Below are 20,646 nucleotides of genomic sequence, written 5' to 3' on the forward strand. Positions count from 1 at the left end.
CAGTCACCTCTTTGTTTTGTTATTCCAAATATTACAACATATGTACATTATTTTTACAATGCAGCTCATACTAGAACCTTTGGTGAGACTATGACATAGACAACAAAACTTCTAAAAACTAATAACTAGCAAATATCATTTTCTACTGTCTATTCTTGTTTGTTGATATTATGCAAAGTGAAGCAAATGTCAAACTATTGTAGTTGTTTACTTATTTGTTTTAGAAAATTAGCAAATGTCAAATGTCAAACTAATAACTGTAAATATCAGTACACAATTAAACCAAAAAAACAACAACACAAATGTCATTTTGCAAAAAGATAGCTAAAAGTAATTCTTGCAAAAAAAATTGTTTTCTCATTCCATGTAAATATACACCAATAAAAATAGAATGAGCTCAAGAAAAAAAAATGATATTATCAAAACACCATGTTTTTCTTCAATTAACAACAATTAATAAAAGTACACTTAGAAATTAAGATTCAATACTTTGAGATTAGAAACTAAAATGGAATAATTTGGTTTTAGTTTCAATTTTTTTTTTAGCAATTACTTAGGTCTAAACATTCCTTGTTAGGCCGATAGGCCTTCCTATGAGTGAGACTTTCGTCGTCTTTTTCCTTCAGAGGTTGACACCTGGCGTCCTTCAGTGACGAGAGTATGTCTGACATCTGTGCACAATGTTTTATTTCTGAGGTTGACACCTGGTCTGTGCGCAGTGTTTTAGGGCCACCCTTATGCTCTGTACTGACATCTGTGCACATTTTCCTGATATTCATCATGGTCTTCCTCCTTCAGTTACTCGTCATGGCCCCGGAACATGGCGGAACATGGCCTTCATTTCTGTTATGGGCGGAGGGTTGTTATGGAAGTAAGGGGTTCATAATTATGCTTTCCATATTTTGATGTATTCCCAAACATGGTGGCAGGGACCAACCCACGTTCTCATCACGACTGAGTCTTTGCGATTTGTTTATGAGCATCCTGGAACTCTGCCGCAATGGTTAGCCAGGTAGGTTTTGTTCAATCTTGGATGCTGTTTAGCAGTTAAACCAGGTAGGTTTTGTTCAATGTTGGATGCTGTTTAACAGTTAAGCAGGTAGGTTTTGTTCAATGTTGGATGTTGTTTTTGAAAAAGAGAGTGGGGACCGAGATTGCAGTGTTTGCTTCAGAAAAAAAGGCGTTGTCTTCAGCTTGCTTGGTACGGATGGAGTGTAGAATGTGGGATGCTTGTGAATGAATGTACCGCTGTTCTACTGTTTAGTCAGTGATTTTGGGTTACGGAATGAATATGGGTTTGCGTGTTTTGTGTTTTTGGAGTAATGTTGTTAGGTCCTCATGAAATGTATTTGGGATTTTCCTGGTTTTTCTTCAATGCCGGTGGATTAGAGCCTGGTAAAGCTGGGATTATGCATGGGGGACTTTTCGGTTCAGTGGAGGGAAATGCAGAGTTAGGTTTGTAACATCTTCAAAGCTGAGAGAATGAGAGTAAATGCGTTTTCTTAGTTCGGGCCTGTTGTTGAGATGAATTTTTGACGTGGGTTTTCGCTTTTCTTGATCGATTTCTGTCAAATAGAATGTCTGCTATTTATGAGAGATGAAAGATGCTGCTGGTTTGTGATGCATCGTGAGATGGTTTTGTTGAGTATCGGGGTTACACAAACACATTTACTCGAGGTTTTGATTTTTGGAGAAATGGAAGATTTTTGTTTCTGTTAAATTTTTGAACTTGGAATTCCACAAATCTTTCCCTTTTTACATGTCCTTGTAAATCGTTGAGAAGTAAATTTATAGAAACATCTTCAATGAAGCTTTGTAATAGTTCAAATACTCCTTGAGAAAGAACTCCATAAGGTTTCTGTAATATCTTGAATTCTGTGAGACTCTGTTTTATGTTGAACTCTCTGGGACTCTGTTTTTGGTTGTTTGACTTACAGTTGTATCTATTTATTTTCTATAAATTTTCTTGTTAAAATCTTGAATCAACTGAAGTAATTCTAGCTTCTTTTTTCTCGGGAGAAACATCTTCATTGAAGCTTTGGAACAGTTCAGAATTCGTGTGAGCAAGAACTCCATAAGATTCCTGTAATAGGTGGACTGAATTGTTTGTTCTTGTTGTAGTTTCCTGTGGGACGGATCCACTGTCTGTTGAAGTCTCGAGTATCTGCAAATGGAAGGGTGGGAGCAACTGGAGCTGTTTATTCTGCAATCATTCTGGAGTATCTCACTACAGAGGTTTTAGAACTTGCAGGAAATGCCAGTAAAGATCTCAAGGTTAAGCATATCACCCCAAGGCATTTGCAGCTCGCTATTAGAGGAGACGAAGAACTTGATACTTTGATCAAAGGTACCATAGCAGGTGGAGGTGTCATCCCTCACATCCACAAGTCACTTATTAACAAATCCACAAAAAAAGATTAGTTCTTTGTGTGGGGATTGTGTCAAGCGTTTTATTTATTGTAGGATGTGGGCTGAAATGTTTAGCTCAACGGAGTGCTGGGATCAGTACATGTGGATTTAGGAGTGCACTATATTCTGCAAGAGGATTAGCATTTCTTCACCACAGTTGCATTCCCCATATCATTCACAGGGACATGAAGTCAAGTAATGTCCTTCTGGATGAGAATATGGAGGCTAGAGTTTCTGACTTTGGAATGGCCAGACTCATGAATGCACTGGATACTCATTTAAGTGTCAGCACTCTGGCTGGCACTCCTGGTTATGTGCCACCAGAGTACTATCAGAGTTTTCGCTGCACAACAAAAGGAGATGTTTACAGCTACGGGGTTATTTTGCTGGAACTTCTCTCAGGGAGAAGACCTATAGACCCTGTTGAGTTTGGGGACAACAATCTAGTTGGATGGATGAAACAAAATGTGAAGTTAAAGAAAGCTTCAGATATATTTGATCCAGTGCTAATAAAAGACAAACACATAGAGATGGATCTGTATCAACATCTTCGAATCGCCTGCGAATGCCTTGATGACCGTCCATGGAGAAGACCCACAATGATCCAAGTCTTGGCCATGTTCAGAGAGCTTCAAACAGATGGGGAAGCCGAACTAGATGGATTCACTCTCCCGGAGGATGTGGATATCCATGAAGAAAAATCATCCTGATTGGTTCTCCATCTATTCTAAGCTCCTTGTCTTATTTATTTTTCTGTATAATGCATTGCATTCCTATCTTCTCATTGTTTTGTTGAGTGGATGTGTAAATAATATAATAGAGAAATGAAACAGACATCTGCTAATCCTGATAATTGCATCCATGCCCCAGCACTTGTCTTGTTTGTTGAAAAATGCAGGAGATATGCAGAAGAAAATACACTTTGACTACCACCATCCATGAATTATTTATGGGTGGAATGTTGGGCAGAAGAGGAATGTGCACAACAAAAGGAGATTGATTGACAGCAGATACCAGGCTATGATGCTTTGGATTCTCTGATTAATAGTGGTGAGAATGATATTGGTAGCTTACTGTCCATGCGAAAATTTTGGATTGGGAAGGCATTGGTTACTCAATTCATGAAAATTAAAAATGAAGATGGTTATTATACTATGTATATGATGAGGCAAAACATATACAATGTATATGTATCAGTCTTTCTTCCCATTGAATACAAGTCAATGTAATAAGAATGCATTTAGTTCTGTTATATTCAGTATATATTCAGACACGAGAAGATGTGCTTATGTCCAAATATTAACATTTATTTCTCACGTGGAATCAATTTGTACAATTATAGCAGAAGTAAATGATTACAGAATATATAAATGAAGAATATAAGGATGGAGGATCCATCGATTTACCTCCAATTTATTAATGGGTGAATGGATTTACATTGCATAATTTTCTTATGTTTCTATCATTTATTATGTTGGATTGGTTAAATAAAGTTCTTAAATGTAATTCTATGTTTTAGGTAATATATAAGCATATCCACGTTCTCTCTTTGGGTGGGAAGCTTAAAGTGTCTATATGGCTTTGGAGGGTTACTGACCATTTACAAATTGTCTCTGGGACTTGGAAGTTGTTGCTTGCTGCTTATAAATTGTATCTCTGGTTTGTGTCTCTGCTTGTAGATTGTGTCTCTCGTTTCGATGGCTGCCTTTATGGCTTAGGAGGTCCACATTAACCACCTTTGTAGCTTGCGAGGTCTTCATCAATTGCCTTTGTGGCTATGGTGGTCTGCACCATTACTAGAATATCAGTAGTCATGTGACTTTTACCATGTACTGTAATATAATTGAAGATAATATACTTTCCAGATTGTATTTTTGATATTGATAAGTTGTTTGCAAATGAATTTTCTATTATGTGTTTCTTTGATTGTATAACTGATGGCTGCCTTTATGGCTTAGGAAGTCCACATTAACCATCTTTGTAGCTTGCGAGGTCTTCATCAATTGCCTTTGTGGCTATGGTGGTCTGCACCATTACTAGACTATCAGTAGTCATGACTTACCGGAAAGCTAAAGCTGAACCACTGTTTTTAAGTCATAAAGCACAACTTATTCCTTTTAATTGCTTCTGGGCAAGTAAGTTGTGATGCTGGATTGATCAACCTCTGTGAAACTTCCTGCCTCGTAGATAGCACTGTTGGGCAGTGGAGGAATTACTGTTGGGCAGTGGAGGAATTACATTGTAAAGGTAGAGGAGACAACAACTGATAATCCCCTGAACCAATATAAAGCCAAGTCTCTGTTCAGCCAGAAGGAAAGATTATTGCAGACGTTCATTGTTGAACATTGGAATTAGTGTAGGAAAGAAAAACACTACTAGAAAAGAATATAGAATGCATGAATGAACTGGGTAACCTTCCCCTTGAACCTGCAAATTATTTGACCAAAATCGGTCTTCGCAATTGTTTTGATGCTGTTTATTTGATTAGCATTTTTTAATCATTAAAGATTCTCCAATTGTGTAGCATTGATGATTTCGGAGCATTGATGATTTTGGTTATTTGATTCCCATTTCTTAATTATTAAAAATTAGTCCAATTGGAGAGGACCGCTCACTTCCCACGTATTTGAATGAGATTTTCATACACATGAAAACTTGCATTTTTATGAAGTATATTTATACCAAGAATGAGATTTTGATACACATGAAAACTTGGATTTTTATCAAGTATATTTATATCAAGAAAACTTTTAACTTTCGCATGTGTGCTTCAAAATATCCATTAAGATCTCACATTTGTTTCCAAATGTGATGTGTGTTTCAGATCTCACATTTGTTTCCAAATGTGATGTGTGTTTCAAAGATGTGTGTTTCAAAATATCCATTAAGATTTCACATTTGGAAACCAATGTACGAATGGGTTCTTTGTCCAATTTAAAAAATCTTTAGAATTTTTCTGATTTAAAAAACATCCATTAACTTCTCACTCTCACAGTCGGAAACCAAAACCAATGTACAAATGCGGTCCTTGTCCAATTTAAAAAACAACCTATCGGTATGTTTTGCACTTTTTGGAGCAAGGGCAATTGCAAGCAATAATTAGTCATGCCGGTTTACCCTTTGTTGCTGATTACATCTTGTCAATGTTACCTATCGGTATGTTTTGCACTTTTTGGAGCAAGGGCAATTGCAAGCAATAATTAGTCATGCCGGTTTACCCTTTGTTGCTGATTACATCTGTCAATGTCATTGTGTTACATCTCTCAGTTCATCGTGTACCTTAAACAATCAATTATTATAATATAATGGATTAATTTGAATTAAAATTTACAATTTTATATTTATTTTATTTGATTTGATGAAAAAAAACATTTTTATAACTTATTATTATAATGGATTAATTTCAATTAAAATTTACAATTTTATATGTAAATTTTAATTTATTATATTTGATGGAAAAAAAAAAACATTTTTATTACTTATAATTATAATGAGTTAATTTCAATTAAAAATTACAATTTTATATTTATTATATTGATGAAAAACACATTTTTTAAATAAAATTATAAATTAATATATAATTATAAAAATAAATATCATATAATTCAATATAAAAAATTAAATTTCTTTAAAAAATAATATATTTAAATTAATTTGAAATATATATTATTATATATAATACTAACATAATAATAATATCTAAAAATATATTATAAAAATATAATAACATTTATTATATTCAAACATTTAATTTTTTTTATTTTTTTAATGGATAGTTCAACTTATGATTTTCAATTTAAAATTAAAGATTTTAATTTCATACAATGAAATGCAAATGTTTGAGTTCATGTTTTATTGATGATGATGGTTAAGGTCCACTGAAACCAAACTTTCCATAAAACTTTCCATTACACACCTCGCAAATGCCAATGAGGATGTTAGACTTTAAGCTTCTCAATATTATTGAAGTGAGGCTTCTGTGATCCATAATAGTTGTAATAAGAACTTCGGCGTAAATCAAAGGTCTTTCTACATGTGATTTACGCCGAAGTTCTTATTACAACTTCTCAATATTGTCAACTAACATCTCCCATGCCACATCTTATCTAACTTCTCAATATTGTCAACTAACATCTCCCATGCCACATCTTATCTATAAAGCATGGCCGGCTAATTATTCTATGTTTTTCATTTGATTTGGTTGTGTTGCTGGATTTTTTTTGAAGTAAGATGTTTAAGAAAAGTAGGGTTTCTTTTTAGCTTATTTTTTTATTTTATTTAACATGTCTCTAAAATTAGATTCTTATTTTTATACAGTTTATTAAAAAAAATTATTTAAATTTAAAAATATATAAATGATTAATATTAATATTTTCTTTTCTTTTCTTTATTTATAAATATTAATATAAAAAAAATAATTTGATATATCAATTTGAATAGTTAAATATTATAAATTATAAATAAAATCTTCCTATTGTAACTAAATTCTAAGTATAATAAGTAATTTAATACTATTTATTTATATTTAAATAATTTAGGGTTAATAATAAATATAGGTTATTTAATAAATTCGAAGATATAATGACCATTATATTTAAAACAATAAATTTATTATATTATTAAATTAACTTCTATTAATAATAAAATCAGTGGTTTGACTTTGATCCTCAGGTCAAATTTAGCCGTTGTAATATAACCGTTGGAGTCTCTGCACACTCTATTTAATCAGCTAAGCCAGATCAGTTCTTCAACTTGTCCTGACGATGAACCACACTGGTTGGTTCTAAACGCGTCGACAAAAGATTGATCATGTGATTTTGCCGAAGATTATCTAGACAATGTTATGGATCACAGAAGTCTAAATTCCTTAAAATCTTCCACTGTTTAGCAAGTTCTTTTCTTTTTAATGTTGACATTTCCAATGTTTGATTTATTATTAAAAATAATTTTAATTTGGGTGAAAAAAATGTGTTCCTATTATCTTAAAATTTCCACTGCTTAATCATAAATAGTAATTTTTAATTTCAGTGGTTTTAGATTTATTTAAATCAATTAGAATTTTTTACTTTTTTTTTGTAACATATAAATATATATTTTTTTATTGGGTTATACATATATATTCCCAAATAATTTTTGATTAGTTGGGATTTAATTTGGGAAATTTATTGATTTGATTTATTTTAAATGATTGATTGGATTTTATTATATAAATAATGGAGAGAAAAGAAGAATAATAACTTGTATAATTTTGATTAAAGATTTATTTTATTTTGGGCAATTTATTGATTAGGTTTAGTTTGAATGATTGAATTATTATAACATTTATTATTTTAAACCAAAATACAATTATTTCAATTTAACACTACTATCGGCCTCTCTTTGCACCTTTTGGGGCAATTGCTAGTATATCTGAACTAGAGCTATAAATTCATCGTCTCCTTCAAACATAACATCATAACTAAATGAACTAAAAACTAGATGCACATGAATCATGTATATAAATAAGCAGTGACATGCCACCACAGGTGGATCTTGTTAACAATGCGACCAAAAACAATTCATGTGGTTTTTACGCCACTATTCAACGACGGTTTTATCACGAGTCCAGAAATTAAAGTAATGAATTTAAAAACTCTTGATTAACCCTTCTGCGCGTAATTACAAATCCATTTTCAAATGAGGTAAATTTGCTCATGTAACTCAAACTAGAATTTTCCAAATGTATAGCATATTGATCATCTTTGATGAATGACACAAATAATTTCAAATGGTATTATAGTTGGTCAAAGTCTGTTGATTAAATTCAGGATTTATGGTCACTTTGCTTGTTATGGTTGGTATTAAACTCATAAAAATAACTCCAAAGTCACACAGGTAAGATATATTGTGTTGTAACAATTTGCCACAATACAATGTGTCAACGCAGGATTATGAGTACTTTTTGCAGCATCTTCATCAAACCAAATTCCACAAATCTGCCAAACAAATGCCAAGAATTCATTACGTTTCAACCAAGTGGAGACTAGCACAATTTCAACAAAAGGCGGCAAGTGAAGACAGTAGCCACGAAGAGTCGCAAAGCTTCAAGATATCAAGCAACAACGCTCAATATTTTCGACTTCTACACTTTTCCACACCCATCTCGACCAATTTCAAGTTTCCCAAAAACAAAGCAACGTCAGTGACAGAGCCACGACCTACGACCTACTCAATCTGAAGTTCTAAGTAAATCGGCGAGTTTTTCTATAAATATACCCTGGAACTTTGGCCTAAATGTGTGTAAATATGGTGCACAAATGTCAAGCGCAGAGGTGGCGTGAAAATGTGTGCATGTGTCACTCGGAGAGAAGAGAAGAAGGGTAGATGAAAAAGTTTCGTGTACTGATTTAAAAGAAAAGCCTATCGGTGTAATTATATTAGTGGTACGAGTGGTTATGCATCTGCAACTTATAAATATCCAAAAAAATGTGATAGAGTCGATAACATGCATTCCTCTTTCTTGTTTTACTTATCTCTCATATTTATCTCCTTCATAATAAAGCATATTTTGCATTTATCAGTCCGATGAGTGTTATGTTTAACATTATGATATGCATTCCTCTTTCTTGTTTTACTTATCTCTCATATTTATCTCCTTCATAATAAAGCATATTTTGCATTTATCAGTCCGATGAGTGTTATGTTTAACATTATGATATGCAATGAAATTAAATGAAAAATAAATATGACTACAGAATATGATATGATTTGGAGGGAATAAATTTGCAGTGGATAAATGGGAAGGTTTTTTTTACTGGAGGGAATAAATTTGGAGTGGATAAATGGGAAAGGGTATTTTTCTATTATATTATTATTGTAACATAACTATAAGTGTAATAATTATTATTATAAATTTATTTTAAATATGGATTTAGTATGCGTTGAGAGGGATGAAATCTCTTCACATGTAAACTTTTTTTAGAGTGCAAAATTTGAATAAAAAAAATTGCATTCCTCTCATTACTTATAAATCACAATAAATAGTGGTTCTCTATCTCTATATATAATATATCTTCATTATTTAAATTGTATTTTTAATGTAATATAGAGTATATAATTTAAACTTGTGCATCCTTCGAGGTAGGCGTTCCATTTACTTTCAAAGGGGCATCTTTGGACCCTTCCTTGAGTCTATTTTTGTCTAGTTATTCATAAACTCAAAATCCAATTTTTTAACTATTGTTTTAGGGTCAACCTGATCCTCTACTGTTAAGGAGAGGAAATCTTAAAGTGCAAGCCCAAAAGATTTTTGTTGGATTTCAGGGAAAATTGACCCAAAATACTATATCTAAAAAAACCAAAATGTAAAATATTGAGACTACTTCAAATTTTTTAACCACAAACTTTTTTTATTTTTTTTAAACAATATGTAATATATACATAAATTGTTTTATATGATATATACATAATTTTTTTAATCAATATATAATATATACATAGTTGACATCAAAATATTTCACACAACATGTGCATTGAGACTTTTATTTACTAACTACATTGTTCATATTAAAATGGTTTTTTTTTAATATTTTTTTTATTAATATATTTTTAAGCATATGTAAATATTTTTTTTGGTAGGTAAGCACCCACGGGGGATTTGAACCAGTGACCTATCACAAGGAGTGCCTATCACAAGGAGTGCCTTAACAGTGCAGCCATCCACCATCAATCCAAAGCCCCGTGGGCAAGTATATGCAAATATTACTTAATCCTACATACTAAAATATTTTATTCATACACACTTCGAAATTTCTTATTAGAAAATACTTTGATATTTCTTATTTTATTTTTAGCCTTCATTTACCTTTTTTTGTTACATCAAATATTTTATTATATATAACATTAAAATATTTATTATTAACATTTTCTTTCTATATATTACATATAACATGTGGATTGAGACATTTTATCTATGGACAATATTGTTCACACTAAAATGGTTTTTTTGTTATTAATAGATTTTTTAAGTTTATCTAAATATTACTTAATCTTGTATATTAAAATATTTTATTGATGACACACTTTAAAAAAATATATTATTATGAATATTTTTAAATGTCACATGTTAATTTTATATTAACAATTGAATGAATTACACGTCTCCCTTGTTATTTTTATTAAAAAATACTTTAATATTTCTTATTTTATTTTTAACTCTCAATTACAACATTAAATATTTCCTTTTAACATTTTCTATATATATATATATATATATATATATATATATATATATATAAAGTTGAAATCGAGATAAATTAGTTAACATATATCTTCAAATAATGTATTTAAATCCTCTAATGAAATATTTTTGAAAAATATGAGGTTTAAACTGACTTTTTTTACTTCTAATTATTGATATGAAATTATATGACATCAAAATATAATAATTATGCAACTCAAATATTTAATTAAAACTAACTAACTAACTATATATATATATATATATATATATATATATTGCTTTTTAATTATATCCAACATTGCTTTTCTATTTCGAGAATAATATAAGAGGACAAGTGTCAACTCTCGTTGAGCATCACCCTCATATTGAGTTGTAGGATGCTCTTCTATACACAATAATCTTTGTAAAAATTTAATATATTTGTTTTAAACATGTCATGATAATTATAATAAATGAAAGGCCAATAAGAAATCATACTAACATGGAATAAGAGCATGACATAGGGAAATGAAGCGAGAAAACATTTCAAAATATGGAAGCAACATTATCACTAGTATAACAAGAATAATTTCAAACATACACATACATGCACGTGAGCAACAACACATGCATGCACACATGTTTTTTTCCAAAGGGTACCCTCATAGGAAGCTCCTTTGAATATTCAAATGGAGGGTAGCTCAATAGCCAACCATAATAACTAGTAACTCAATGAGACTTAGTCAAACTTAACCTTAGTGAGTAGAAATATAGACCTCATAGTGAAGTCCATCTTGAAACAATCCATTCAAAGAAATAAAACTCACTCACTCTGACCTTTTCAAGCATAAACCTCATGGGATCTCTCCCTTTCCCATAATATCTACATGGAAGGTGATGCCTAGAAAAAATTAAGGAAGTGATATAACATCTTAATTGCTAAAAAAAAATTATGTAAGCATGGCGGGATCAGGGTTGGAATTTCAAAATAGACGCACCCATCAAATTTGACGGTTTTCACACATTTCCGGCTTGTTTCCGCAATTTCAACAAAGAACCTTGACGGGCAAATCACCCCATGACGGGCAATTTGCCCGTCAAATTCCATCCCTGGGCGGGACCTTTTCATTCATATTCTTCAAAAAGCAAGTTACAACCATAATTCAATTACTTCAGTGGCTTCACCCGGTTCACTATGTAGGTTAGTCGTGGAAAGGATATAACACAACCCAACATTCTCCCACTTGTTGTTTTCTTTCCACAGGGGGCCACAGGAGAGCTTAGTCATTTTTCTAGCCCTGAAACGCCCATTGTTTCTCTACACCAGGAGAACTTCTCAGAGCTCACAGATTTTGTTGGCCACCGAACAACATTATAAGCCATCCAAAAACATAAAAGTTTAAGTTTGTCTAACAGTGCCTTATATGTTCAAATTTCTAAGTTTGACACGTTAGAAACCCTTCATACACTTTACTGATTTATTCCTACCTAATTGTTCTATTGGTTAACAAACTATTTACCATGTAAATACTGAAAATAAACACAAGTACATGCTCAACGCATTACAGATCATCAACTGAAGGAAACAGAAACAAGCACACAAATGACACCGTTATTTTTGGACTAATGTCCCTGGAAAAAACCAATGCGGGAAAACCGGTGCAACTATCTGAGGGTTTGATTTATTAAGTAGTTTCAGAATACAATATGGGTGCCAATTCCGGCTCACCCAATAGACAAAAATCTCGGCAGTAGTACCTCTCCTTCGGAGACAGATGCTCCGGCTGAAAACCCCGAATAAACACTCCAGCAACTCCTTGGTTGCAATCTGCCCCACAAAAAACCTCAACGTCAGCCTCTTCTGCCCTTTGCGTCAGCCTCTTCTTCCCTTTGTGTCAGCTTTCCCAGCAGTTCCGGCGGTTCTGACTTTTGCCCTCTGCGTCAGCGTTCCCAGCAGCTCCAGCAGTTCTGACTTCTGCCCTCTGCGTCAGCTTTCCCATCAGCTCCGACAGTTCCCGGTAGTTCTGGTTGTTCTCGACAGTTCCGGCTTCTGCCCTCTGCGTCAGCTTTCCCGATGTTTCAGCAATTCCCGGCAATTCCAGATGTTCCCGACAGTTCCGATTTCTACCCTCTGCGTCAGCTTTCCTGGCTGTTCCAGCAGTTCCGGCTATTCCCGGCAGTTTCGGCTTCTGCCCTCTGCGTCAGCTTTCCCGGATGTTGCGTTGATCCTCCTGACACTATCTCTACCTCTCTGCTTCTGTATTCACTGCCCCTCAACTGCAACTCCATATCTCTCTCAACTTTCTCAGCAAACCCAACCCCAGAAAGTTAAAATCTTGATCTCTTGGTGTGTTCTCCAAGTGACCCTCAAGCCTTCTCTTATACTTTTCTCGTTGACAAATCAACGGCCGAGATTAAGTCCCTAATCAACGGCTAAGATTAGAACTGGCTTGATCCATGACTTTTGGACCATTCTAACACAGTTTTATATTAATTCACATTAATATTTTAATTTCCCTAAGTTTAGACTTAGGGACTCCATTAAAAATATTAATTATTTTGATATCTCCCAAAATGTTTAGAATCTGCCCAAACCCTTTTTGGGTATTGGAGATCTCATGTGCCTTAGCCTCTCCACCAATTTTTGTGGCTAGAACACATCCGATGCTACCCCAAATCAACATTATATCACTGAATGCCTTGAATCCTTCTAAGATCTAAGTAGCTTAAACATAATATCATAGCCAACAGATTTACTATATAGTGTTAATCAAAAATTGAAATAGAAACAAAGCCAAGCATATTGTTATTCATCAAAGGAATCCATGGGCGTTGGATCTTTCGCACTCAAACCAGGTAATTCAAATTGGGGAGACGGAATGTGTTTCTCAATGTGACTGAGGTGAACATTCTGTTGTTGGATTTGAAACTGAGTAAGTTGAAATTTCTTTTGAATTTCCTGAAGACCATGATCAGACTTAGAAGAGCCAATTGGAGGGTTCATTATGACTTTGGCCACAATGTTTTTCATTAACCAGTAGAGGTGAACAGTCTGCTTGTATTGAGAAATACGACCTCTGGAGTGGCCAGGGTTGGGAACCAGGTCTCTCCAATCTTCCAATTGAATCTCAGCATCCACCTATTGGTTAAGTTATGTCTCCCAATTTGAGATAAGTTGACGAACCTGTGATGGGGTACCTGTCTGATAGGACTAGGTAGAGTTGCGGATTAGCCTTGAGGCAAATTTGCGGCCCCTACCCCTCAACTAGCATGGTTGGGCTTGATTATTTTCACCTCGCCTCCCAACATTTCTTCCACGACCTTGACCACCTCTCGCTGAAGAGCCAAAACCGAAGGAAGGACGAACCATTTTGCCACTTGAAAAACCTGTATCAAAATAGAAAACCCTATAATAAACCTCCCAGACCTCAAGTTTGAAGCAGCTAGACAACTTGAGGTCTCAGGAATTACACTGTAAGTTGATACCTGGCAATTTATCACAACATAAAGGCATAGACTACTTAGCATTAGGCCTGAACTCAGCAATTGACTTGAGTATGAGATGGGTCTGCTAGAAACAACATACCCAGGCTCTCCAAGCCCTCTTAAAACCAGACACAAAAAGTAAAACAATACGAACCATACGCAAGAAAACCTGAATCTTACAAACTTTCATAGACAACGAATAGACCAAACAAGAAGCACAGACATCCACACACGCGACATGCAAAAATATCTATGCCAAAGAAATACAATGCATCCCCATGCGAGATAGTAATATTCCAAAGAAAATAGAAACAGTTATATAGTAAGTAGACAACTCATAATAAAACCCAGAGTGATCCTTCCAGAATTCTTGACAGAGTTTCCAATTGCTTGTAGGCTCCATATTATATAAACTTCCCCATCGAATTGACACAGGAGTATAGGTCGCAAGGAGTGAGCGATAAGAAGGGCAAAGAGAAATAACATACCTGATGACTTTAGACATGTAGCAAGAGGAACCGGCAACACCAGGGTGACCAACCATGAAAGCTCCCTCTCGAACAACATCGAGCAACCTAGGAACACTAAACCAGTACCAGAACCCAGAACAAGGTAACAATCGCTTGAGAATGAAGAATGGTCATCACCAAACGTCCACGATAATGTGTCGCTTCGGCCAATCCTTCATGCATTAACTAGTTGCATGCACAATGTCGCATTACCACCCTTACCAAACGTGTGAGGGTTATGGTTAAGACGCCCTCTACCCTTATGACTTTAACCTCACTCATGACCCAGATCCTCATAGAACCTATCTACTAACACACCCCAGTCGAGGAATCTTAATTGCTAATTTTATATGCATTTTTAAATTATTATTTTTATAAAACTATTATTATTAATATTAGTACTAATTTGGTCAACTTTTATCACTAAATTTGTTGAGTGAAAAAAACCTTTATCAAGTCTGAAATTTGATAATTATGTAAATAAAACCCAATTTAAAATAATGTATAACATCCATGCTAACACATTGAAGATGTCATAAATACTTTGCTAAAAGTTGTTACGTGATGAAAATCAAATTCAAATAGGAATAAATATTGGTGGACAAATTTATCCAATGTCTCACTGGTCACCATTCAAGATTCTAGACGTTTATCATAAATTAAGATTTTTTTATACATATATCTCACTTTGTAAGATTTTATGGATTATACCCGGTTCATAAGATATTTATTTGAAAGTTGTGATTTTGAAAGAATAAACATCTCCACAAAATCTTTCAAAAGTAAATTAATATTTTAATTTAAATATACTTATATTCAAAATTATGATTAATTAAATAAGTAAAAAGTATATTTTACAATAATATTATTATATTATTTATTTAATTATATATTAAAATAAATCACATAATATTTATTTTTCTATCAACTAGTTGTAATATTAAAATTGTATAAATATTTTTCATATAAAATAAAAATAAGTTTATTCACTTTCCTTTCTTAAAATTATATAATTTTTATTTTCTAATTAATTAATTAATTTAAATATTTAAAGATATATATTAATTTTTATGGCGATCAGATAATAAAATAATAAAATACAAGTTAAGATAATAAAATATGGCGATCAGATTGAAAGCAAATACGTCCATCCAGGGACGCCTTGACAACTACTATAGGGGTTGCTACTATTATTTCTAGAAAAGATGTTTTTTTTTTACATTTAGGTTTAGTTTAATGAGTCCCTGAAAATTATATTAGTTACGTTAAATTTAGAAATTTCTCTTCTAAATATTATCCTTATTCTCAATCAGTCCTCATTAATTTGAATCTAAAATTGATAAAAAAAACTAAACCCACATCAACTAATTCTTCAAAAACTTTATACTAATTTGCTAATTACAACGAAGCCAGTAATACGGCCATGGTTTTGGTTTTGTTTACCTAGTTCAGAGAAAAACGAACCAGAATTTCTTTCACATAGATAAATTCATTGACGTGATATGCTGCATGCAGTCTTTTCATTAAAAAAAACTGATTCCATCCTTCATTTTTTCTTTGTAATTCAATTTTTCTTTGTAATTGTATAAGAAAGCATCTATTGTTATTGTCTACGCTACCTATATTAAAAACGATATTATGCATTCTGAATAAGCAATAGGTGGGTTGGTATCTCCTTTTTATGCCCAGGAATTTGCACATGAGCAAAACTATTTGGCCAGCCCCAGAAAAAATTGCATGAAACAGAGACTTCGCCACTGTTACAACACAAGGGCAAATCAGAATCTGATCTAACTTTTTCAGTACCGCCAGCCTGCAGACAGCATATTTCTGTAGTCCTATAGCTTTGAGTGGCTATAAAATTCCAACCATTATTCCCTCCACATTCATTACAACCATTTCTTCTGGTTCCAGCCTGTTGATATTTGTTATTCGGAGTGAGGAGAAAAGACATTCATTACAACCATTTCTTCTGGTTCCAGCCTGTTGGTATTTGTTATTCGGAGTGAGGAGAAAAATGGGAGTAATGGATGGAAAAGTGGAGCTCAATGTTCCTGCAAGTAAAGCATGGGAAATATTCAAAACCAACGAGCTCATCAAAAAAGTGAACCCTAATCTCCTTGCCAATGCCGAATATGTTGAAGGGGACGGGCGCCCAGGTAGTATCAGATTGTTCAAACTCGGACCAGGTAAGGAGATTTATTTTTTCATCGTTGTTTTTGTTTGTGCTTCTGAACTTTGGAAACCTTCTCTCTAGACTTATACCCAACAATTTTTGTGTTTAGTTATATGTTGTTAGATAAAATTGGGGAGTGGGTGATGGCAGGTGTAAAGACATATGTGAGTGAATCAAAGCAGAGGATAGAGGAGGTGAAGGGCGGGCCTGGGAGTGATGTATTGCAGATGAAATACAGAGTGGTGGAAGGGGAGCTGAAGAAGATGTATGACTCATATACTGTTACTTTCTCTTTCAGAGGTGATGAGGAGAATAAATGCATCGCTGGTTGGAGAGCCGAATATCAGTCCCTCTCTCCCAACGTTGCACCTCCCGAGAAGGCCAAGAATTTTGCGCTTCGCTTCCTGAAAGCCATTGAGGATTTCTACCTCTCCTCCAATTTCCTGTCCGCCCAGTAACTAGAGTGCAAGACCACGGCAGAACTATCTTATATGTGATATGGCTGGTGCCATATTTGGCCATAGCTTGGATATGGACAAAAGTATATCAAGCTTCATGATCTTGTACATTTGGCCTTCTCTTTTATTCACTCTGTCCAACAGATAATGTCTTCTCTTTTTTCAGGTTGTCCAACTGTATATGTGTACTTTCATAATAATAAAGTAGAAAGGTAAAGATGTAGTTTGTGGTATGCTGTGTTAAGTTAAGGAATATGTTGAAATGTCACTAGTTTTATATGAATTTTGCTAATTTTCAGAAAGAAAAAAACACTTGCTTTCCTACATAGGATTTTCTCCTTTATGCCCACTGATACTACAGGACTAATACGTAACCTGTGACTTCTGTCATTGCAAAATACTATCTCTCTACCCATTCCTGAGTCTATCTTTATAAGTGTTCTAATTTACCAATACACAAGGAAGGATTCTGTTCTACAATGTAGTCCCTGAAAAACCGAACAAAAAACATACAAAAAGTCTGTGTAGACATTCCATGAACTGAAGATAGATCCTGATAAAACAAGAGAAATGAGATACCCCATCAAAACTTAATATTTCCAGTCCTCTGACAAATGCCTTTTTCGAATGCCGAGTATCTGATCATCCCCAGCTCTGAGCTGCAACCTTCTTTGGACAGTTTGTTGGGCTCTAGATTTTACTCTCTATATATGTGGGAAAAGGATACCCTTATGAAAGCTTTAATCATCAATCTGATCCTGCATTTCCAATTTGTTAGTTCAGGAGTCTCTAAGTCATGCTTCGAATTTTCCCACTCCACCACCACTTTGAGTTTGGAGTAACCGAAGACGTTGCCATTTGGAGCAATAAAGGACACCCCACAGAGCAAGAATCTCAGCTCTGGTATTTGTGCTTTGCCACTAAACCAACAGGACTGATAGAAATCCCTAGGCCTCAAAAAGATGATCATCCCACTACCGCAAGATTCAAAGGATGATGCCCCATCAAATAAGCCCACAGGATAATTAGCCCAGATGTCCTTAGGGCACCATTTACGTTTTGGTATATTTTCCATATTAAGACCAATCTCCATATAGAATGCCGAAACTTTTGTGCATGTTCCCTCACTTCAGACATCTGCGGCTCAAAAACCCATGCGTTTCTAGCTCTCCATATGCCCCACATGACATAGAAGGGCAGGGTCCTGTACACTTTATGCTCCGAAAACAACAATGTTAGGCATACCCCTATGTCAAATCTGTCCCACGCCACTCTAATATTCAGCACATTAAACACCCCAAACCACACAGAAACCAAGAATGGACATCGCAGGAAAAGGTGTTGCTCATCTTCAGAATTTGCTTGGCACAGGCCACATCTACCCAGGCCCTGGAAACCTCTCTTGAGTAACTTATCTCACGTTAGAATCTTGTTGAGAACCACGAGCCACATGAAGCACTCCAGCTTCTGTGGAATGTTCCATTTCCAAGTCTTATGGAATTAACTGAAACTATGGTCCACTATGAAACCCTGTGTGATGAGGGAGTCAGCATCTTTAGCAGAAACCTGGCCTTTATTCATACCTCCGTTCCATGACAACCTGTCATCTTTATCTGACAAAATAATTCCAGCTACTTTCAAATGCAGCATGTATTCATTCCATTCAACAGCTAACAGTCCCGAGAGGCCAAGGTCCCCAGCCTCCTTTCATGAAACCGAAAACAGGTTTGTACTGCGTTCTGCTACAATGTCCTTTATAATGAAAATTCCTTTAAGATGTAAATAGGAAAGCAAAGGGAAAGCCAAAGTGCGTATACCTGCCACACCTTTGATTGCATCCAGCCTAACTTCCACTATGGAGCCAGTGTCTGGTAGTCAGCAGACTTCTCCAAGATTGAGAAACCTCCTTAGAGTCCAGAGCCCCTTCTCGGAGCCATCCAGTCAGCTCTTTGTTCTTAAGGTATTTGGCTTTTATAATCAGATGCCATGAGCCATCACCACATACAGCCCTCCATAAGTTCTTAAGCAGCAACACCAAATTGAAACTCTCTAAATCTTTGATGCCCCAGCTTCCTTTATACACCTGTCTAGCCAAAACCTCCAGGTGAGTGAGGTGGAATCACCTATCAGAACCTGTACCAGCCCACAGAAAGTGTGAAACAATGGAGTCAATTCTGATAACCATCGCCTTCGAAAGTTTGAAAATATGCATCCAATAAATGGAAATACTTTGTACTACTGATTTTATCAATACCAGTCTACCACCCAATGATAACCACTTATGTGACCAAAAATGTAACCTCTTTTCAAATTTCAGAGTTAATTGTAACACACCCCCTCCTAATCCTTACCATAACACTGATTAAGAGGAGACAGTTACTATGTTGATCAAAGATCCAAGATACTGTTATTGAAATGGGGTCTGAAAATTTCGATCTTTCTCAGCTAATTTAAAACTGCAATTAGACCTCTCCATTGCATTCACCTTAACGGGACATTTCCGGTGATATAAAATACCGTCCAATTTGGACTCTGGGTTACACTATATATCTATACTCAATATGTCTTGGCATTCTATATATATGGCCAATAGTTCATTTCCACCGTTCATCTGACAGTCCACAACGTTGCGCTCTATTTTAACAGTTTTGCAATGGGTCGATGTGCTTGATCGTTAAGTGGTGGGCACCCGTCGAATTCATGGTTCTAATCTAGGGTTCCAATGCTTCCATATGATGGTTCCCCGCGCCTTTTCCCATCCAATGGCTAATACCAAATTGCGCCAACCCTCCCCCCTTCCTCCCCGCTGACGTCACAGGGGGACTGGGGGGTGTCGCAAATCACCTTTGCCTTTAGATCCCTAGTGATCTCCGTCGTCCATTGGAACTATGCTCCGCCATGGTCACTGCGCATGGGCATATGGATTAAGGCCCAAAGCCTCCATCGTGATCTTGACTGTCCACTCACAAGGTAGATCGACAGTAAGCGCAGGGGGTACCCTCCTTGTTGACATCACGAGGGGGGGTCCACATACCGTCAATTTTTGGCGGTGAATTACCACTGTCCGATTGAAGTGGGGGCCCGATCCTTTAACTCTTGTCCAGGGATTACCCGCCCGGGTCACGTCATCCTTTTTCAATGGTCTTGTCGACCAATCACGCTGACCCACGTCGTCATCCTCTTCACGTCACCCTAATGTGCAAGGATTACCTTCGAAAAACAAATTTCAGGATAGATCTTTCGAGCTTGCATGTATCATGGGTCCGCCTAATGCCCATCTTTTTATTGGTCTACCACTCTGACTCCACTGCCACCGCAGCCCATTGCATTGTCACCCTTCTTCCCTATTTGCATGCGCCCTTGAAATGCTTCGGGGTCCATATGTCAGGTTGGCCTATCAGGTGTGTC

At 35.1% G+C, this 20,646-nt stretch overlaps 3 protein-coding genes across 3 annotated transcripts; all 3 read left to right on the top strand.

The window, feature by feature from the left end:
- The first annotated feature begins 733 nt into the window (after positions 1-733).
- Positions 734-3,682, top strand: LOC149181000 (histone H2A variant 1-like). Its single transcript, XM_089416398.1, has 2 exons — positions 734-1,012; positions 2,122-3,682. The coding sequence occupies exons 1-2, from the start codon at positions 1,001-1,003 to the stop codon at positions 2,419-2,421; spliced, it is 312 nt and encodes a 103-aa protein (XP_089272524.1). The 5' UTR covers positions 734-1,000; the 3' UTR covers positions 2,422-3,682.
- Positions 2,595-3,119, top strand: LOC149181001 (brassinosteroid LRR receptor kinase BRL1-like). Its single transcript, XM_089414059.1, has one exon. The coding sequence runs from the start codon at positions 2,595-2,597 to the stop codon at positions 3,117-3,119; it is 525 nt and encodes a 174-aa protein (XP_089270185.1).
- Positions 3,683-16,337: 12,655 nt separating the features above from the next.
- Positions 16,338-17,461, top strand: LOC149181002 (MLP-like protein 43). The gene is made up of 2 exons (XM_089416399.1): positions 16,338-16,793; positions 16,931-17,461. Exons 1-2 carry the CDS (start codon positions 16,622-16,624, stop codon positions 17,236-17,238), a joined length of 480 nt encoding a protein of 159 aa, XP_089272525.1. The 5' UTR covers positions 16,338-16,621; the 3' UTR covers positions 17,239-17,461.
- The last annotated feature ends 3,185 nt before the right edge of the window (positions 17,462-20,646 follow it).

Source organism: Pinus tabuliformis, chromosome 3_2 (assembly GCF_031772625.1).
Source record: "Pinus tabuliformis cultivar Carrire ecotype Pingquan chromosome 3_2, CPIR1, whole genome shotgun sequence".
Lineage (NCBI taxonomy): Eukaryota > Viridiplantae > Streptophyta > Pinopsida > Pinales > Pinaceae > Pinus > Pinus tabuliformis.

Bases quoted from the DNA above. Each gene is read 5' to 3' on its own strand.
- LOC149181001 (XM_089414059.1), top strand. From the start codon at position 2,595: ATGAAGTCAAGTAATGTCCTTCTGGATGAGAATATGGAGGCTAGAGTT.
- LOC149181002 (XM_089416399.1), top strand. From the start codon at position 16,622: ATGGGAGTAATGGATGGAAAAGTGGAGCTCAATGTTCCTGCAAGTAAA. The intron at 16,794-16,930 runs GTAAGGAGATTT...GGGTGATGGCAG, and splicing joins ATTGTTCAAACTCGGACCAG to GTGTAAAGACATATGTGAGT.